Source organism: Rhopilema esculentum, chromosome 11, assembly GCF_057945365.1.
Source record: "Rhopilema esculentum isolate cy_ngs chromosome 11, ASM5794536v1, whole genome shotgun sequence".
Classification (NCBI taxonomy): Eukaryota; Metazoa; Cnidaria; class Scyphozoa; order Rhizostomeae; family Rhizostomatidae; genus Rhopilema; species Rhopilema esculentum.
In genome coordinates this window covers 15,505,736-15,527,070 of record NC_142825.1, presented here as the reverse complement: position 1 = coordinate 15,527,070, position 21,335 = coordinate 15,505,736, and the positions used below count along the sequence as shown (strand labels likewise).

The 21,335-nt window shown below is 35.9% G+C and overlaps 1 protein-coding gene across 1 annotated transcript; it reads left to right on the top strand.

The window, feature by feature from the left end:
* The first annotated feature begins 6,216 nt into the window (after window positions 1–6,216).
* Window positions 6,217–20,937, top strand: LOC135693665 (protein apterous). The gene is made up of 4 exons (XM_065212196.2): window positions 6,217–7,215; window positions 16,292–16,443; window positions 16,852–17,093; window positions 17,552–20,937. The coding sequence occupies exons 1-4, from the start codon at window positions 7,144–7,146 to the stop codon at window positions 18,016–18,018; spliced, it is 933 nt and encodes a 310-aa protein (XP_065068268.2). The 5' UTR covers window positions 6,217–7,143; the 3' UTR covers window positions 18,019–20,937.
* Window positions 20,938–21,335: the final 398 nt, after the last annotated feature.

The following is a 21,335-nucleotide window of genomic DNA, read 5'->3' as shown; positions in this document are numbered from 1 at the left end:
AAAGGTTTTAAAGCCTGATTTTGAAATATCGTAGCTCCTCATTTATGCCTTTGATAAAGAGCATCTTCGAACGTCACAGATCATCTCCTGTATTTAGGACCATCCCCTGCAGTCGGAGACCTTCCCAACCTAGTTGAAGAATACCATTGCCGATATCCAGTAGACGGAAACCATAACCAATAGTCAAAGAAAGTCCCCATTAGCCTGAGACCACGTGAAGTGGTCAGAAACAATGGCCAGTAGTCTGGGACCATCACCAGCAGTCAAATACCATTGCCAATTGATGGATACGATTGCCGATAGTCTAAGGCAACCCCCAATAGTCTGAGCATTGCCATAATAATTAGACTACATCCAATAGATTGAAAAATAACGAAGATAAGCCCGAGACTATGCGAAGTGGTCAGGTGCCATCTTCAGTATTCTTGAATCATCTCCATTAGGCTAAGATTGTCGCAAGTAGTTGGAAACCAAAGGCCGTTAGTCAGAGACTATTTCCATTAGCCGTAGATCTCTATCATTCCAAACATCAGCGAGCACAAAACAATAATAACACAGGGCTTGATCGAGATCTGATCGGAAGTATACCGAATATCGTACAGCGTACACAAGATGATAGGAAAGTTAACAATAAAAGAAACAAAATACACGAGAGAGCCCTTAGAATCGCATACAAGATAGTCGCCGAAATTTCGAGGTTTTTTTGTTAAAACCAAATCAGTGTCCACTCACAAAATAAATATAAAGCTGCTTGCTCCCGAAATTTTCAAAACTCATTGGAATCTTAATCCAAATTTCATAAATCAGATCTTCGAGGAGAAAGATATTACACACACCCTTCGTAACAGCAGGGTATGCTTTTGAAAAGGCACGTTTTCTTGGATGGTATGCAATGTCATCTTCTTTAATAGAATCCCAGACATTGCTTTTGCTATTTGAATGGCCAATATTCCAGCAAAAGTGTGTGTTGTTCCACAGGGCTCATTCTTTGGATTGCTGATCTTTAAACTGTATGTAAACGACTCTGAGCAGTGCCTCCAGCAACTATCTCTAAATATGTACCCCCAACGTAATGCGTGCCACGCCACTCTTGTTGGAGCTTTGTTGCGTTATAAGCATTGATTTCTTTAATTTCGGAGTGGATGCGCTAATAAAATCCCGTTTAAATGCCGGTAAAAGTGAGTTTATGATCATTGGTTGCACCTACAATTGTGAGATAAAAGTACCCGAGAATACAGATTAGCGAGTGCCTAATCTAAACGCCCAAAGCAAGTTTGATAAAAGAAAACTAATTGCTTGTTTGTCAATAGTGTGTGATCCCCGATCATGATGTTTACAAAGCGACGATGTCGAGATTCAAAAATTCTATATTTTTCTGTATTCTCCTTACGTTGTGTCTGTCTTGTCTGTGTGCCTCGTCCTGTCAATCTTATAGTTTAATATTCATGCACAAATTTTTCGGGAGACGCAACCTTCAGTCCTTTGTTTCGAAACAATACCGTCTTAACCAATCAGTGTCGCAGGGTCATGGTACATGCGCATTAATAACAGTATTCACACAGCTATTCTGTCTGTGACCACACAACTCTTGAACTTTTCGCCAGGGCTTCAAATGATAATGCACATGGCAATGACCTCTAAACGGGGGCTAGTGCATCATTTGAAAGACGTCCATGGTTCATATCTCGAACAAAAAATGCATAATCACCATTCTATCTTTTGCTTTTTGAACACATCTGTATACCAATAGGTTGTTGCTGTGTTTCTAATCCAAAGTAACAATCGGAAATTTTCTACTTTGCAATAGTACCTTACTTGAATCCTTTAAGAGAAACAAAATATTGATAAGTACCCATGTTCTAATAAGAAAGATTGTTTGTTTGAAAAAGAATAAAAGGTAAATAAAATATTGATTGCATTTATAGATTTTTATTATCGTATAGCAAAGCTCACGAGTTGGAAAATGTATTTATACAGTATTATTGTCTCCTCACTGACCAGGCTCTGCTGTTTATGCATTTTTGTGTCTTGAAATGACAACAGATTTATTATAATGTTTCTGAATGTGCGATGTTATCTTTCCCCTGTGTTGTGCAATCACTGTCGTGGAAATAGCATTATGCTGTGCAGTTGAATATTATCGCCAAAATTGACTCAGACTGGAACTGTGAAATAATTATGTATTCATGAATTGTGAAAATTGCATGGTCCTAGGTGGCCAGTTGCTAGTTGAACAGAACATTACAACTAGATCATTAGCCATTGTGATTTGTATAGCAAAGAAAGCTTAGAGTAGATTTTTCTCCTTTCTCTTAACTTCTCTTCCCGCTGTCAATTTGAGTCTCTCCACGGGTGCTTTTTATGGTTTCAATTTTAACTTTACACCTTTTTGGTGTTTTGAACTCGGCCCACTTTTATAAATGTGTCACTTTTGCGGACATTTCATTTAGATTAGAAACAAAATATTTTTTATCTAACACTGATTATCTCGAGAATTAGGCTGTCAGTTTTGAGGAGCTATTTCCCTGATAGAAAAACCACAATAAAAGAAGTGAAAACTAAACGTATGTCAAATGCTTCCATTGGCTGGTTATCAAGGAAAATGAGGTGGTTGGTAATATAGCGATTGAACTACCCCAACTCATTTATTTGTCTTTATCAAAAAGGTATCTAGGCCACAATAATCTCTAACCTAATTACAACAAAAACATAACATGAAAATGGCTTTGAAAAGAGCAAACATTTAAGTAAACTAAAGCTTTTCGTCTGACACTCTTCAGAGTTTGAAACGTCAGTGCCGCTTGTCTATTGAAGAAGTTACAAACGGTTTTTCGTGTTTATGTAGATAGATTCCAAAACTGCTAGATGAAACGACGATCGGGCTCTGCCAATAATCCGAAACATGTCTCCGTTATACCTTTTTGCACAGTCTGGGTTTTCCAGTAAATGATGCCCGATAGCAGAATAACATGTTTTGCTAGTTGTCTTTAACAAGCGGTTTTCATCTTGATCATTTCTTTCCATCACTACGATTGAAATATTTTAATTTTGTGAAAACAGGCTAGCCAGTTAAAAGTTGCTTATGTAATATCGAAATTTGTACTTGTAGTTTCAAGTAGTAACTGGAATTCAAATGAAAAATTTCCACATTATTATTATAGATGCTTTAGATAGCGTATGCTTCAATGATTTTTCTTGGATGAAAGTAGGCCCTAAATACCTAACCGACTTTCTGTCTGCTATTGGAGCATTTGGAGTTTCAAGAAAACTAATAACAGACAGGGTGAGCTTGTGTTTAGTTGAAGCAACAAAATCACGATCTGGAAGCTGTGCTTTATACTTAACGTTCAGTAAAAATGGTGCTTGCTTGTTTACAGCTGTTATACCGATGGGTACATTAGCTTTATCAACTTTTCCAATAGTTATGGTTACCGCAAATCCAAAAAGAGATGCAAGTTCTTCAGTCAAAGAGATGGATTGACTGCAGAAAATCAACAGTCATAAACGACAATAAGGTCAATGCAAACTGAGACTTGAAATGTCTCGTTCCAATATTTTGAAACCTGGACGTCCGGATTGCATAAACACCCCTCCCCTTATGTCAAAATTTATTCGGATTCACCAAACCCCCTCCCTCCTTCAGCTTGGACGTTCTATGTGAATGGCCTCAAACCGTTTAGGATTTGGTTTAATGCTATCAATGACAAAAACCGAGAAGTTGGTTTGTATTCATAATGCTCCTTTTTTGACCTTTTCGAGGAAAGCCGAAACGAAACTTTCGTTGAAGGCCAGATTGATCGACGCCAGCTAAAGTAACATTATCCAAAAAAGGAAATGTTTCTGTTGAACTTTCTTGGGTCTCTGTTATCCACTAAAATACGTAACCTCATTTGTCACTCATTTCAACGACACAACGAACTCCTGCAGATCACCGAGTGCTTCAAAAGCAACAAATTTTTTTTGCAATCTCAAAATGGTATCTGGTGATATGTACTCTTAAGATCAAAGGTGGATAATACTTTTGATAATTTGTCGGTTAGATAATTAATACGTGAAAATGAAGCATGCTGCCAGTAACGATTAGATTTGATCAAATCAACAGCCTAAATTGATTGACTGGATATATAGTTGCAAGGAAAACAACATTGGTATAGACCAAAAAAGAGGCCCGAGACATGAGCCTGATGGAGCACTGACCCCGTTTCTCCGTTTTAGAGACTACACCGTCAGCCAAACAAAATCTTTGTTAGAAACAGAGAACTAGAACCAATGTAAAGTACTGTCTCCAAGTCCATGGATCATGATTTCTGAGATAGAATATCATAACTGAATGCGTCGAAGGCCTTCTAAAGCCAATAAAAAGTGGACGTGTCCTGTAGCCATTGTCAATAGCGTCATGTCTTCATCAGTTCTTTTGAGCAGATATGTTAGAGTGTAGAGTAAAATTGTAGAGTCTGACTGTCCACTCGAAAAAAACCCATTTAAGTCAAACTATTTGAGCAGCTCATTTAATGCAAACCTTTGAAACAACATGTAAACAGCAGGCAACATATTGGTCTGTAGTGTCATTACAAAAACTTGTAGTCTCTCCCAACTTCATCTTTGAGCATTCTTAAGCCAATATTGAAAGATTTTACCTGATAGTGGACCTAATCATACAGATTTATTAGAATTTTCCAACTAATCTCTGGCTCAATAGCTTCCTTTCTCTGTGGCAACGGCAATGGCTCGATGGCCTCATAAGCTTATAAAATATACCCTTTTGATTACTAATTCATCTAAGATTAACGAGAAAATGTACGTAGAAACATATTAATGTAACAAAGACATTTTTTTGTACTAAGATTTTATTCCACACTACCAACTGTTTGTTTTTATTCCTTGATTGGTTAAAAACAGGTGAAGAATTTGAGCTTGAGGGATGATGCGACCTATAAAATTTTCTAGTAGAGCATGAAAAAAACCTGGCTATTTCATAGTGGCTAATAATGTTACAAGGCATAGCTTGATGCATCTATAACGTTGGCGACTATTGCTACAAATTTCACACGGCAGGGGTTGCAATTGTTCAAAGCTAGATATGTTACAGCGCTGGAGTTTTCTCCTATTATTTTCACTTTATTAACTCTCTGTTACATGAGAAATAGTTCCTTAAATCGATGATAGCAGTTGAGAAATAACTTTTTTGTTATGGCACCTCTAGTTCTTTTATTAGGTTATACTTGAGTCCTTTAATGCTTCTTTCAATTTGCTAACTTTCCAAATTATTTTATGATCTTCTTGTTTCTCTGATTTTTGTATCGTGTGTGTGTGTGATTTTAGTGCTTTAAGGAACAATCCATGAGAACAATCAGTGCTTCAAGACCTGTCTGGCGAAAATCCCTTCGAGAGACGTAGATACAAAATCTTGAAAGGATTCAGCTCAAGACAAGTGATGCTTTCTTTATGCATATTAGGTTCGCACGGTAATAAGGTTTTAGCGCACATTTTGTGACTCTTCTTTGAGTAAAGAACGCATAACATAGTAAAACTTATTGCAAAATGAGATGTTCTAAAGTGTATAGCTTTTTGCTACCTCTGACGGCATGCAAACAGACAAATCAAGTCTAAAAAAACCATCTCAATATATATCATTATTATTTTCAAAATTTTTTTTCCAATGCAACACAGGTGTACTACTAATTTAATGAATAATACTTCGTATCCTTAAAAATCTACATAGCAACTCGTCTCGATAAATGTTCAAGGTTGTTTTCGTACATTTTTTTCATTCTTCCATACTTTTTCAACTTAACAATGTTGATAATAGATTCGTTTTTGATTAAGTTCCTCCTTAATAGTTACCTTGTAGGTATGTTGCTAAACGAAATGAACTTCGAAAGTTGAGTCAGATGAAGAATTGCACGCTCTATTGATTATCTGTTCTTGACCAATAAGTGACTGGTAGCCCTTCACATATTTGAAGAGTCACAGATAGAAAACGAATTCTTTCTGGCTACACAAGTCATGATCATTGTTTTGATGTAGACAGATTCCAAAACGCCTAGAATGCTCATCACTGTGTGTTTTGACATGTTTATTTCTTTCTAGCAAATGTTGACATATTGCCGAATTACATTTTAATAAGTCAATGTGCTTATTATGACAATTTCATTTGTATGTTTTTAGGCGACATATAAAACATCCGTGCAGTAGGCAGAACAAAAGATATAAAGGAGCAAATTGTTGGGGATACCGTGGCCAAAGAAACTTCAACATAATGAAAACATTAGTTTTGGTTACATTAGAAAGTGCCTTCTGCAAGAAAATTAGCTTCTGCAAAAATTTTAATAAGAAAATAATAAATTTTGTCTCGTTAACGTAAAATCAACTGGGTATGCCTTCGGTCAATGTAAAGTTTGTAGAGAATTATTACCAAAAAGCATGGTGTGAAAATTTATCTTTTTTTGATGCCGCATTTGACCAATTTTGTACTTTTATATGCTTTTATGGTATCTAGGTTTCTATAATTTTTCATTAAAGCCTGTTTATACGCTGTGATGTGCCTTATAACTCGGTCTTGCTTGTTTAGTTACTAGCAACTAAATCTAAAAATGGGAGTTGAGAATTCAAAGTTTTACTATGTTTATAGGTATTTCGTGTCGTAGATTTATCAAGCCCTAGTAAAATCGTCAACAAGCAGCTTTGCAAGCAAATACTTATATTTCTTGAGGTGGTCCGTGTTTCTGTTTCATTTCTAATTCAAACAAATGGTCCTCTCTTGATTGTTTGTTGTAAGTTGTGTATTTGCTTTTGCCCAAAGTGACCTGATCAAATCAACAGTAACTGTTCTTCTTATTAGCATGCGCCCATGAGTCAGAATCGCAACTGTGCTTCCTTATTCAAAGCTTATTAATTTAGGGATGACCATCTGCGCGCCGCTTCTGGCTATAAATTGGTCTCGAATATGCCCTATGCTTATTGCAACGCGATCATCCAGTTCAAAGCATCGGAGAAAGAGAAGAGCGCTTTCCAGCTAAGATTAAATTATAAGAGAAGCAAGATTGTGGATTTTTCATACGCAGCTGTTTTTTTAGTACGTGCAACCAAGATAGCTAAGACAGACCTGTAGCAAGTATCTGCTTGCATTGCTATTAGATACAAATGGAGAACTGGGTAGCTGCATCAATCAATGAAAACCTAGACTATATGCCTGCACTGAGCAGTAATTATTTGGTAAGAATCATTCCTTTCAGCTACTTTTGAATCCATTCTTAAGTGTGTGTGACCATGTTTTCTAGTATGCAATGTCCTGCTTTAGAAACCTTTTTTCCAAAGTTTTACTTTTGTTATTCTAGAGACAGGCTAAGGGTTTCTAGCAAGGAATAGCATCTGGTCAGTAGGAATTTTCTAATTTGAAAATGAATACTGCAAGAGAACTATTGCGGCGTTGTTGATGGTGTGAATAAGATTTAAATATATTTCTTTGTTTTGAGCAAGGCATGGCGAGGCTAAGCAGTAAGAAGCTCATCAACATAAAGAATGAAGGCATTTTCTAAACAGAAAAGGTTGCCTCCATGTTGAGAGATCCTGTTTCGTCCATTAGCCTGAAAATAATTTGATGGGGCACTGCATTTTGACCTGTAAAACTGCTGAAGCTGTTGCCCTTAATTATCTTTTACAGTAGTATCGTTTGAAGGTACAAATAAGTAATGTTCCTTCGCATAAAAAGGAAGACACGCGCTCTCAACATTTGCTGCCTCCGTTCAATGAAATGCAGTGTAAATTCATCAAGCAATTATACAGACCAGTGGTTAGGCTTTCGTAGATAAGTTTGCAAATTGATTCTGTAAAGAAAATTTCTGTGTTCTGTGTCAGAAATGTGTTAAGACATTTTCTGCAGGCAGATGTAATTTTGTGTAGTGTTTTATCATTTCCAGGGATGCATGAGACTCTCATCATTCTTGTCATCATTTGTTGTTCATTCATTAACCGTAGTTCTATATAAGCAAGAAGACTAGCAATTTCTTCTTTTGGCTTCTTACAAAGTTTTGTATGTTCAATAGAATCTTTAGAGTATGTTATGAAGTTTTGTATGTTCAATAGAATCTTTAGAGTATGTTATTTTAAAGCACCTCAAATATTAATGCCTTTTCTCTGCTGCAAATGGTAAACATGTTCAGAAATGCTTTTTATTATTAGAGAAGCTGTTATGGTAATTACTCACGCAGAGTTTTTAAATTTTTTTGCTACATTGGCCCAAGCAGATGCACAGTACTTCCTAGAGGGTCATCGATTCCAAATGAGAGTGTGGCAATTAATTTCTGTATCTAAAATCATCAACTAATCTAACAAAAATCAAACCTTGACAAATCATCTTGAAGCTTTTTTCGTACCAATGGGCAATAAATGATTACACGAAGATTCTGCAAACGTCTATGTGAATGTGATGTTGGTCTGTTTGCGAGGGCTGTCTTTAAAGTCTCCAGGTTTGTGGGCATGCTTTTGTGGGTGGTACACCTACTGGCTTCTGTTAAAATGCCCAGACTATGGTAGTTTCTATTTTATATGATCATTTAAACATCTTTTTTTTGTTTAGTATTTAGACACATATCCCTTTTATATTGATTGAAATAGCCTTGGCGCCTCAACAAACAGATGTGCAATATTCTGCTGTACTAGTAATAAATCGTAAAAAGAAGGGCACATCGTGTCAGAAAGATTTTGATGAGCTTGGCTTTGGAGAGTTTTTCATACAGAGACGATAGGAGCGACGCTTTTCAAATCACTTTAAAATTATTTTAATCATATTTCTCTAGATTACCCGAACAAAAGAAAGATTAGCTCTCCGATAACTCATAGCTCACAGTCAGCTTTCACCTTTGCGCCTGCAAGACACAATTTGCTACAAACCTGCATGCAAGTCATATCAAGAACTTAAAGATTTTAGTTACGTTTCTTTTCCTACTGCTTATCGTAATGGGACAAACTCGACATTGAGGCAAGACGATCCCTGCTCTGTGACTTTTTCAAGAAATAGCCCATAGGTTTTATCCGTCTACACTCCAGTCAAGCTAATGAGATTTACCCTTCACTAAGTAAAACTATTTGACGTCTTGCTATACTAAACTTCCACCAGATCAAGGACAATTTTAGGAATATTTTTAAACCCTTTTTGCCCGGTTAATGTTGTTCCAGAACACTTCTTGCTGCTCTGCTATACAAGTGATGTAAAAAGCGTGTTCTTCCCGACAGTGCAAATGTGAAATCGCGGTCTCATGGATTACCAAACGTTTCAAACGAAGATCTGATGCTATTCAACCTAAATGGCCATAAACAAGAGCTAATTTGGCAAAAATAAGAAAACATTAATGTACCATTTTCAGCTGACTTACGTTTTTGTATATCTTTAAAAAGCAGCAGGGCTGTTTTGTATTTCTGCGTTCCCTGCTGTAACGTGAATTATGTTGTTGTTGTTGTTGTTGCTGTTGTTGTTTGAAAGATAAACTAAATAACATGGAAGCTTGCTGTCTCCTATTCTGACGAGTTCGTCATCTCACCCCCTCCTTCTTTTAAAGAATTCATCTCCTTTAAAAGAATTCAAGGCTGAATGTTTAACTTCAGCATTCTTCCTGGTGGTACCCAGTATCTCAATTTTGTGATCTATTACCGATTGCATCCTGCTCTTATGTATGTTGTTATTAGGCTTCTAATCTAAGTGAATGCCTTGCGAATTGCTTCTTGGTTCGATCGCTGGTTTTACGATTAACCTATGTTTCCCTGTTCTTGCAAATAATCATTTGCAAAAACCATCTCGCAATGTCAGTAGGATTTTTGTAAAAGACATTTCTCAGTTAATCATTATTTCTAAAAAGTGATTAATTCCTTTCAAAAAATGATTAATTGTGAACAATAATCAGGCTCAAAAGTAATTGATAAAATCTAAAAAAGACCAATTAAGTGAAATTAAATAACTTCCAATGCAACAGATGCCAATCATCCACGACAGAGTAGTCTGCCAAGACACAGTGGTTCAGAATCAATGGTCTACACTTTTTTCAACAATTTGCCCATGTGCTGATGGTCACATCAAATATCCAATGTTTTTGTTCTGAATTATTTGTTCTTACCCAAAGTTACATGAAAATGACCTCTTTCACAATAGGTTCACCATGATAAATGATTGAAATCACAGCAAATATTCTTCAACTGAGATTATTGTCAATCTGTGGGATCTCGTGCGCAGGGCCTATTTAACATACTAACTAGGAGGCAATTGCACCTTCCGCCCAAGTTACTTCCCATTGATTCTTATCATTGAGATTTTCATTTGAGAGTTAATTGTAGTTAACATTTTTAACATTTTTCTGCAAGTGTCACTTTTGTAAAACGTTAAGAGCCAAATGAAATCAATAGAATCACGTTAAATAAAAAATCTTCAGTTTTATGCTACTTTATTCTGCCGTTTTAAATTTGATGGCTGCCAGTTATGCAACGCCTAGCACGGAAGCCTTGACTGGTATTCTAAACTTGCATTCCTTTAGAATTTCTCGCATTTTTTCTATTTATTTTGCAGTTCTCTTTCAACTTTTGACATTTCTACAAAATTTTTTACCAATAAATCTCTACATTTCACCAGTAAATCTGTACATTTCATAGTTAGAGTTGGTTCAGAGTGAGTAAAGCTAATATAACTCACATGTTTTTTCGACATTTAAAAAAGCACAAGATTAACTGTAAAATGAATTATTGTTAATAAACTGTTTGTTAATGACCAACGAAATGTGAGAGAGTCTAATTGTTCAAACTCAAAATTCATAAAATAGAAGAGCAAAAAACTTTTTGCATGTTTTGCAAGGTTTTTTTAAACGGGGCAAAAGTTATCGAAATCAGTACAACTTTTCTATCACAGGTAATACGAATTGTTCGCTTCAATTTACTTTCATAAGAACAGTGGACATTTTTACGAAAAGAGTCGGTACAAGAGCGATCAACAGCGAATTAATTTAGATTTAATGAATATATGTCTGTTCTTTTACGAAACTCAACCAGATGTCCATGTTCTACGAGATAAAGTTTTAATCTTCCATATGCTTTAATTGATATTACGTTTATTTTTGATTAAATTTATTGGAAAACAGCAGCTGCTGCACTTTTTATATGTTGCAAATTGATGCTTCTAGAAATCTCTTTGAAGCTTCGATTACTGTCATTTCAGTACAGAAAACTTTTATAACATTTTCTTTACTATTGAATGCTTAATATGAATTTTATCTGTATAAACTGAAACTCACATTGTGTTGAAATGTAATTTATCTGCTTTTTATCAATGCATTTCTCACAACTCTCTGTCGGAGAGATTTATTTTTATCATCTTTATACGATAAATGCTCGAATTTTGGCCATGATGGTGCTGAAAGAGAACCATAAGCATGCTAAAAATCTAAAACCTTTCAATTTGTCAAACGTAGTTATATCTTTTCCTTGAATGGACAAAATTTAACAAACCAGTTGGAGCTAAAAATGGCTAGTCGATGCCTAAAACTGGGTATCTTTCAAAATTGCAAACGTAGTTTTAATAGAAAAATACCCCATTTACACTGTGTTTGCTCTTTCATCATGCTCAGTTCCGTAAACCAATTGGCAAAAGCGTCTTTAGCTGGTCGTCTTCTTTCAGCTCCTTTCTCTTTCATATGAATCTTGGGGGCAAAAGAAAAGTATTTTGGATGCCCCGAGCGTACTCGAAGGAACCAGTCGCTAGATATTTGAAGTTTTCTTGCAGCAGGAGAGACGTAGCCTGGTTCCATTCCCTATTTGAAAAACAAAGCAGTTTTTCCATTTTTTTAATCATTTTTATGATAGACTTTCATTAAAATATTTAAAAGCACGTCCTCAAAGGCTGTCAAACTTTGATGTACTGATTGATCGATGTTTTCGAATAGGAGAAATATGTATCGACCTATCAAGCAGCAAACTATGTATTCGATGCAAGTTGAAAACACCATACATTTTTTGTTGTTCATTCTCATTTCAGTAATGTGCTGATTTTAGCAAATTTCTTGTTTTAGCAACTTAACCATTTTAGCGATGTTCTCATTTTAGCAATGCTTTTAAGGATTCCGTGTTTTTTATCCAAGTTCCGGGTAGGAAGTACAGAGCTTCTGAAAGTCAAGTAAATTAAAAGAAATGTTTCTCTTCGTTATTCCCATTTAGAAAAAGACACAAACAAATATCTTTTAGTTAATGCTGCTCACCCATTCCACCCCTTCCTCCCTCTAACCCCTGTTAACAGTTTACAAAGCTTATGTTTATTGTTTTTGTTTACCAGACTCAACAATGCTTCTTGTTGGCATTGATACAAAACGACCTTCAGAGCATTACATTCTTCTTCGAACTTTCGTCAAGGAAACAATGCATTCTTTTGACAAATACAGAATTTCTAAACATAAAGATCTGCATAGCGCGACAAACAGATGACATCGCTACACCTGAAACTTATTTCGATATCGCTACACCTTTATGCGCTCATGCAACTTTTTTTTATCGATATCCATCAGATCAAGATAAAATCTACCCAACATAGTGGCCGGGACAAAGCCTGAAGTGTCGGGGCTGCACTTTTTCTATGGACATTCAAGTGTCTGTTTCAGCCCCCTTGTCAACATTATCATATTTAATATTTATTGTTTTCTCTTTCTCCGTTTGTAAATTTAGCAAGTTAATGGTATCTGGCTCCTGCAAAAATTCCTTTAACGTAACAATTTTTTTATAATTCCTTTCTCTTGACCCTATCCCATAAAATTCTAGTCATTTTCCTAAAAATTTATTGAATCATTTTCGTGTTTTTCCTCAAATAATTCTAACTTCTTTAATGATCCTTTTTTAGAGGAAGGGGCCTGATTGTGATAATCCCTGCGCATTCTGCGTCTTGGATATTACGAATTGCAATATGAGAGGTGCCATTTTTTGATGGTTTCCGGCAAAGCGAATTCGTTACTGAACATAGATTAATATATGTTTTAGGCTTCAAAGTTCATTTCTCTATTGATTTGTAGATTAGAGGGCACAGTCAGTTTGTACAAGATCAAAAATCCAATTCAACATTTCAATGTTGATTGTTTATGCCTACAGTGCAAGGTAAAAAAAAACGTTGTTCAAAAGACTTGTTCCAGCAACTGTTGGTTGCAATTTTTCTCTATAAAGTCAATGCACGGCCCTCATAAGTAACATGCATATTACTAAGCCGTCAAAATTTCTGAGGGGGGGGGGGGGGGAGCTGAGGGAGCAAATGCCCTGGAGCCCCTCTTCCCGCTATGCACGGCCTTGTTATTTATGTAAATCATACACTGAGACAGAATCACTTAATTTGCTTTGCAAGCATTATCTCTTCCCCTTTCATTTTGTGATGCTTTGTTCCGTTAATGATTATAAAAATACAGTCACCAAATTTTTTGCACAGTCTCTAATCTATAGAGCTTTGGTCAAACAAAAAGTCACTATTAAACGAACAGTCAATACCCACGGAGATCGATTTTTCTATAGATAATTATTTCAACGTATTATAACATGATAGATTCTGTGCTTTGCTGTCACAAATCTATCATTTCACGAGATCGATATTGCTCTACAGCGGCCCATTCTTAAACTTTTCAAAACTCAAATTTAAAGTAGGCCAATTCGTAATCCTGTATCGTGTTTCTTTCCTTTGTGGCAGTCCTTCGGAGGTCTTGAATTTTGATTAAATCGCAGTCTAACTCAGTTTGTAGTGAGCAGCTAGCAATGGACGATGCTAACGCAGCCGTAGGACCTTTTGTTGTTACTGTGCAATAATTGGTGTATTGTCATAAATATGAAAAAGAAAGTCTCTAAAGACCGTTAGAAGAATTCTTTCCCTTTCCAATGTAATGATTGATCAAGGAGCAAGCTAGACTTTATATGTGACTTGGAACGGTCTAGGAAACCATGACAAAATTTTATGTACTTAAAGCTTCTTTTGGAAAAGTAATGTAATTGGTGATGAAAAAAAACAAAAAGAGAGCAAACTCCATTAATGCATAAATTCTTTTGTTTGCAAATTTTCTTGATAATTACAGTTTGCGAAAAATATTCACAAAATCATTAACCTAACTACGTCAATCTTGCAAGAAATATTTCAAGATGTGCCCTTCCCGAGGTAACAACAATTATCATTATAATTTATCTAATCTTAATTGAAAAAACAGCAGGCAACGCAAAATTGAAGAAGAGCTTCCTTTCCTCTTGCATAAAGAAGCAATTCGAAAAAATACATCTTTAATTACATTTTGGATTTGCTGAAGGGAATTCTGAGCGCTAGTTCGTAATAGGAGCTAAACGGTAGAGAAATCAAGTCCAAATGTGATTATTGAGTAGAGACATTGCTTATAAAAGTTGCAAGGCTTTAGTAGCTTATATCATTTTTTATTTTTTATCATGTGGTCTCGTGGGTTAAGTCAGTGACTTTTTCATTTCAAAATCGTAAACATAAATGTTACATTCCTTTTTTAAATTTTCACGAGAAAGAAAATATAATGCAGAAAATGTTCACGAGAGACTTTTTTGCCTCTGAACTGCCATTTTGCAACGTTCCATGAAATGCAAAAGAGCAGGTGCAGCTGTTGGGTTGATTCTGCTAAAAAGCTACTTTTACAGAAGCAGCTGGGTTGGCAAAAAGTGTCACTTGCCAGCTGAAAAGTCTGCCAGCCCAAATTTGTAGACATAAGCTGTTATCTTAGCTAAACTGATATTCACAAGCAAGCGTTTATTTCGATCTTACTTATTATCCCTTCCACGATTGAAGCTCGTAGCTTTTAAATAACGTAGTTCGCCTTCCTCCATTCCCTTTTACTTTCATTTCGAACATCTGAAAGTGCATTTCATTATATAAGGTACAGGTCTTATGCATCATTGCCATCAAGTCAACAACATTCAGTTATAGTGAAAGAGCAATAGAAAGAGCAATAGGTACTAAATATGGGCAAATAAGAATTCTACCAGCCGTTTGCGAATCACGAACGGTTTTTCTTGCGAAGTACACAAATGCAAAAAGGTATGCAAATTTCGCGTATACCTGTAAATGCTAACCATTATCTTGCAATTCATGTCGATTTGCAAACATTACTTTAATCGTCTTGAATCAGGCAGTGGATGTCAGATTGCTTTACTTCTTTTTAATTGGGGATATCTTTTTATTGAGTAACTGGTGAGGAAACCCTGACAATTCATTGTTTGGAATCTTTACTTGATAAGTCATAAACACTTGCAACTGTTAATGTCACATTTGTCGGTGGGGCAAACGATTTAGATATTATAATTTCTCGAGTAAAAGAACAAATTTCAAACTACAATTTCTTTGAGACTTTGCACCGACGTATTTGGAAGATTGTAGTATTTTTGATAATTTATACTGCAAATAAGCTAAAAAGAGTGACACACTAATTTAAATGATGCTTCGATGGTAAAGTATTTTCACGTTCTCTTCAATCTTACAAAGGTACCTATTTCATTGCATCTTTCTACTTTTTGCTTACACTATATAGAAAATACAAATAATAGATTGCTTATTCACATTTGCGCCATTTCACTTCGTTGATACGTTTTACACTTTAACATTAGCTTCAATCGATTGTTCCGAAAACACTATGAATTGCTGGTACAATTCGTATAGTTTTGGAACACTTTTGTGCTATCTTGATTAATACAGAAGCTGAAGTATGTGTGTCCGACTGGTGCATGCCTTTTTTTCCGATAAACGGAACATCCAGTAAAAGTTGGTTGGACTTTGTGTAACTAAAAAGCCGTAATAATAGAAAATATCTAGGTGGTAGAGCTTTTTAATGAAATCCAGGTGAATATTATTCTTGTGCTGAGATTATGTATGTGGGTGTAGATAGCATGAGGTAGGCTAGTTTCCTTGCAGTTTGGATTTTACAGTTGTCTTGTATAATACAGAAGCTGAGAAAAGTGGTAAATAGATAAATTTGACATGATATCCATTGTTCTTTCACTGTTATTTCACGATGCATACCGTGAATTTAAAGAAAAAGCCAGAGAAATCCAGATAAGACATAATAACAGATATTCGTTTGCACTATGCAGGCAAGACGTATGACGGTCAGGATACTTTCCATTTTTCTTTATGCAAGTCGATCTCTCGCAATTTATCTTCCCAAACTCCAAAAAAACTCAACCACTTTAGTTTATCCTTGCAATCGTGCAACAATAAATAGTTTTTGACTTTGTACTTTTGACTTTTGGAGAATATGTGTTTGAATTTTTTCAATTTCTCCTGAAGGAACCGATGCTGATTCAAGATGCTGGGGATAAAAATACAAAGCATGAAAGCCACAACTTTAGTCGTCGCCAGTGCGATCTTTGTTGGAAAATTCTCCATGACTCTTACTATGAAACCAATGGGATGTCACTTTGCAAAGATTGCTACTGCAGGTAAGAGCATAATAACAGAAGCTTCCGTCCCTTAACATTGCTTCAATTCATAACAATGCCAAATAATTATTTTGTCTGGATTTATATACTTTCCCTATGAATGTTATTTTAAGTTTTATAGACGTCCCTATAAATAGATCTTTTAAAATAATTTAGTTATTTGCTGGATTGTATACCCCGATGATTTTTTGCAAAAAACAGAATTCAGTAACAGGGTAATTTTTTCTTCAATTGACCTTTTAGTAAATTGATGAATCAAATACTACGGTACTTATATCCTCCATTGACCTTCTGCAAAATACTGCTTTGAATATTTCGGCATTTGAACCACATCGTGACTATTTTGCTAAGTACTGAACTTAAAATGATTCAAACAAATCAGTAATTCTTCTTTCCTCTTGAACGCAGCGCTGGATCCAGGGAAGAGTGTTACAAATGCAAGGCAGTCATTCTAAACTCTGAAATGGTAATGAAATGCGATGGAATTTTCTTCCACTGGAGATGCTTTCAATGCAGTGTTTGCCATGCAAAACTAGAAGAAGGTAGAAAGTACGGAATTATTGCTGGAACGCTTTTCTGCGAGCAACATTTTGTTGATGCAACGTTCCAATTGAAAAAGGAGAAGGCAAGAGGGGACTCTGAACGTACAGGTAATTTTCCAATCCACTTTTCTGTTTTCATTGTCAAAATTTTACATTTACTTACCTAGTAAGATGAACAATAGTTAATTCTCACTGACATCCATGCAACATTTTTTCATATTGTCTCGTTAAAACGTTTCATACAATTTTTCATCATACATACACACTACATCATACATATAGATGTAAATAATATAATAAACAGGAATTATTCAAGATGTATCTGCCAGTTGATTATAGTCCTTACCAGCTACCTCAATGTTTTGGATCTGCAAGTCTTTGAAGCAGTTGTTGCTAGATTTTGCAAAGTAGTACTAGCCATAACCATAAATTTCTGGACGTCAAGCGAAGCACGGTGAAGACCGTTTTTTCAATTCATGTCTGCAAGTTACGGCTCATAGCTGGCCAACTACAATTTTAAACAAATCTTGTTAGAGATAATGATTTTAACTTATCTTATTGCGCAGAGAATGATTTTCTTGCATATTTCTGCTATTCGCTGGAACAGACGTTGTTCCGGTCAAGTCTATTTCAGACTCAAGATACCCCAGACTTTCAGATAGACGCGCTAAGTGATTCACCAAGAGGATATCTATCATTGGAGACACCACAGTTTGCCTGCAATGCTTCGAGTGATGTATTGCATATAAATTCGCCATTCAATCATAGCAGTATCATGGCACCAGAGCAAATGAAAGCAAAATCTAATAACACATGCAAAAATAAGCGCAAGAGACATAGAACGACTTTTAGGCAAGACCAACTAAAGGAAATGAAATCAGTGTTTGACTTGAACCCAAATCCTGACACAGCCGAGCTTCAAAGACTTTCCCAAAGACTCGGTCTATCAAAAAGAGTGCTACAGGTTTGGTTTCAAAATGCTAGAGCAAAGCAGAGGCGATGTCCTAGCATCAACAAGCAAGAATTTGTTTGAAATATGTTTGCTGCGACATTTTGTATTTGGTCCGTAATTGTTGGGCATCTGTTGGTTGCAACTCATCGATCTATTGCGCAATTGACATATACTGGTTGCTAAGCAACATATATTGCGCAATTGACATATACTGGTTGTTGCGCATCGATCTATTGCGCAACTGAGACATATACTGGTTGTTACTTATCGATTTATTGCGCAATTGACATCAATTGGTTGCTATTCATCCATTGGTTTCGTGAATTTCAGGTCATAGTCAAATATAAACATCATTTTCATTGAAAAAACAAACACAACGCTGTTTCCAGCTAGACAGACTTTGTGAACGTTTTATCACCACCATGAAATTGACAGAAAAAATAAACTATGATATCACTTACATATTGATAGCCTCGTGGTATGTATATCGCATTGTGAGGCCTGAATACAGGAAAGCCAATGAGCAACGTGTATGTCAGTGTAATCACCAGCATAATAGCTTTATCGCTGGGACACGTTTAAGAAACCTGTGAAATAAAGAGGAACGCACTAAATTTTTGCTATGTCATGATTTAAGAATGTATTATGCTGCATATATGACTATAAGTGAAGTGCTTGTATTTTTAACGTGAACAGCTTAGAAGATGATCCATTTGAAATTAAGATATTAAGCGGAAATGGCCGTTTTGCAGAACACAATTCCTGAAAAAGGAACTCGTATTAGGATATTATAAATAATCAACCTTTCTTTGTGACATACTCGATATCAGTCGCTTACTAAGCAAGAGTAAGTAGATTATTAGCCAGATTGAGCTGCAATGTCATATGCTGTAGGTCCTCCTCGAGTTTAGCTTTTCTAGAAAGGTTACTTATTTGCGGATGGCGATTTCACATTCGTACAAGTAAGTAACACATTGCATTTTCTTGAATTTCACAGCTGCTCTGACGACCAAACAATAAGTAAATTTTCTGCAACATTGACGGTCGATTTCATTTCAATGTTCTGCCGTTTAAGAAAGCAGACGCATTAAAGGAAATATGTTCCATGTTCAATAATGAAATTTCAGAACACTTTTTCTACACACAACACACGGTTGATGCAGTTATGCGCATTAATTATCATCTGATTTCAAGTACTTGGGATTATGATCGCTAAACTTTTTTCAATTTCATACTTTGTTGGATCAACCTCCTCAAAGTTTATGCCTTTGAAAAAATCATTTTATCTACTTTATAGAGTTAGAAAATGTCACTGCTGTGGACCATTATTCAATAAAATTATAATGTTATAGGCAAATAGATAGGCCTTTCATGAATTCCTTCTCTATTTATCATTTATGGCCTTCTGCGATCCACAACGAACTCCTACTTTTTACACAGTAGTGGCCTTTTTTGTTTGTATGTAGATCGATTCCAAAAGTTTTTTTTGGCAAACTTCAGTCCAAAATTGTGAATGTATTTTCTCATCTTGTGTTTTCGGCCCCTCATTCTGACATTTCGAGAACAAAGAAGCTTTAGTACGCTCTGAAATGATTGCTTTTTTCAAAGCCAGTTTCATAGCTCTCCTTTCCCTATTTCCAAATAATTTAACCATAGGTTTCGTTACATCGTAACTTAAAGGGCATTTTCATGATCATTGATATCGGTAGGGATCTGTGGTCTGAAAGCAGAAGGAATCTTACTCTATTTGACTCTCCATTCAAGCTGCAAGGGACATGGCTTGTTCAATTTTCTTAAACTTTCAGGCTTGTTGCTAAAAAAGGTTAGATAAATACCTAAATTCGTGACAGCGACTTCATATTTTAGCTTGTAAGCAACAAAAAGTTTTAAGGAATATTTTCACAAAGTTTGAAAAATGATAGACGCAGCTAACTGGTTGAATACGGACAAAGGGTTATTGTAGAAGTGTCCAATCAGATCGCGTAATTCATTGCATGTCATCCCTTGATGTCAGAGTCAAGAAAGCACTTCACGATGTGCCGTGGTTTAAGCAATACCTCATACTTTAAATTTCCTAAATGTGTGCGGTTTAATGTTCTATCCATTTTCTATTGCTCATATTGTTCAACACGAGGTTGTCCAGCTGACCTAAGGGCTAGCTGACCAAAGCGAGGTCCATGCGCTGTAAGCAATTCCTTGTAGTCCAGCATTTAATTTCACACGAAATGTAGGCCAGCTAACTTGGAGGAGATCCTTAGGAATGACAAATGAATCGGCGTCGGATGTGATAAATTATGTCCACGTAAATTCAATGATGATGGGGTCTTTTTGCGAAATGATTGTCAGAGGAAGGGGGTCATTTTATATCACCATGTAATAATAAAATAAATAGATTAATGTCGTTGGTAGCGAGAGAGAACACAAGGTTATAGAGTTCTCACGACGAACAACATTTACAATAACTAAATACAAGGACTAACTTATTCAACAAATAAAATAAACATTACAAAACTTGAGGTGTACCAGATGCATCAAAGAAACATCTCTATGAATCACCATTTAGGGCGCGCTGTAATTCAATGGATACCGATTTTCTAGCTTCATTGTTTAGTTGATTTGATATAGGAAACAGTCGCTCCAAAAATTATTCTGTTCACAATTACGTTTACGTTTGGGCTATCAAAGAGAAGTAATTCGTAAATATTCCTAGAATTCAAGCACTTAATGTCAACACCATGAAGGACAAAGAGCTGGAGAAGGCTATGCAGAGAATTGTGCTCGTTATCTCAAGATACAAGATTCATTTCTGCCGCAAGCACAGAAATGGTCCCGACATTCAACATTATGCCCAAGTCTGTGTTCATTGATGGATTTAAGCTGATATTGAAGTCATAGTCTAATGCTTGCGTTGTCGTTTATATTATGAGTAGGCTTTTGAAGGGGCCTAATAATTTCTAGCAATTTTCGGTTGAAATAATCAACTGATGTACAAGTATTGACATCGAGAGGGAACGGGTTCCATTCAAAAACAGTGCTCTGGAAACAGGGATTTGAAAACCGGACAGCTGGGCCAACGGTTTGTTGTTCATACACATGCGCACACGTCTTAGATTGTACATGACTTTAAGCTTGAGTGGGATTTCTGCATGCAAAAATTAGGATGTTTCGATTGCTTTAACTTGGCGTAATAACCAATACCATCTCCTCTGATAGAAGCTTTCCCAACCCAGTTCCTCTGACAGCCTCTGTCTATTGATACCTCTCCATGCATCGTTCACTGCCGAGGCGGCCAAATACTGAGTTTGCGCTTACTTGGATGTGAGACTTTTGATCAAAATTTAAATGGGGTCTAGCATGAAGTTTGTACATTTGACCCAGTATGTCCCTAGCAACATTAT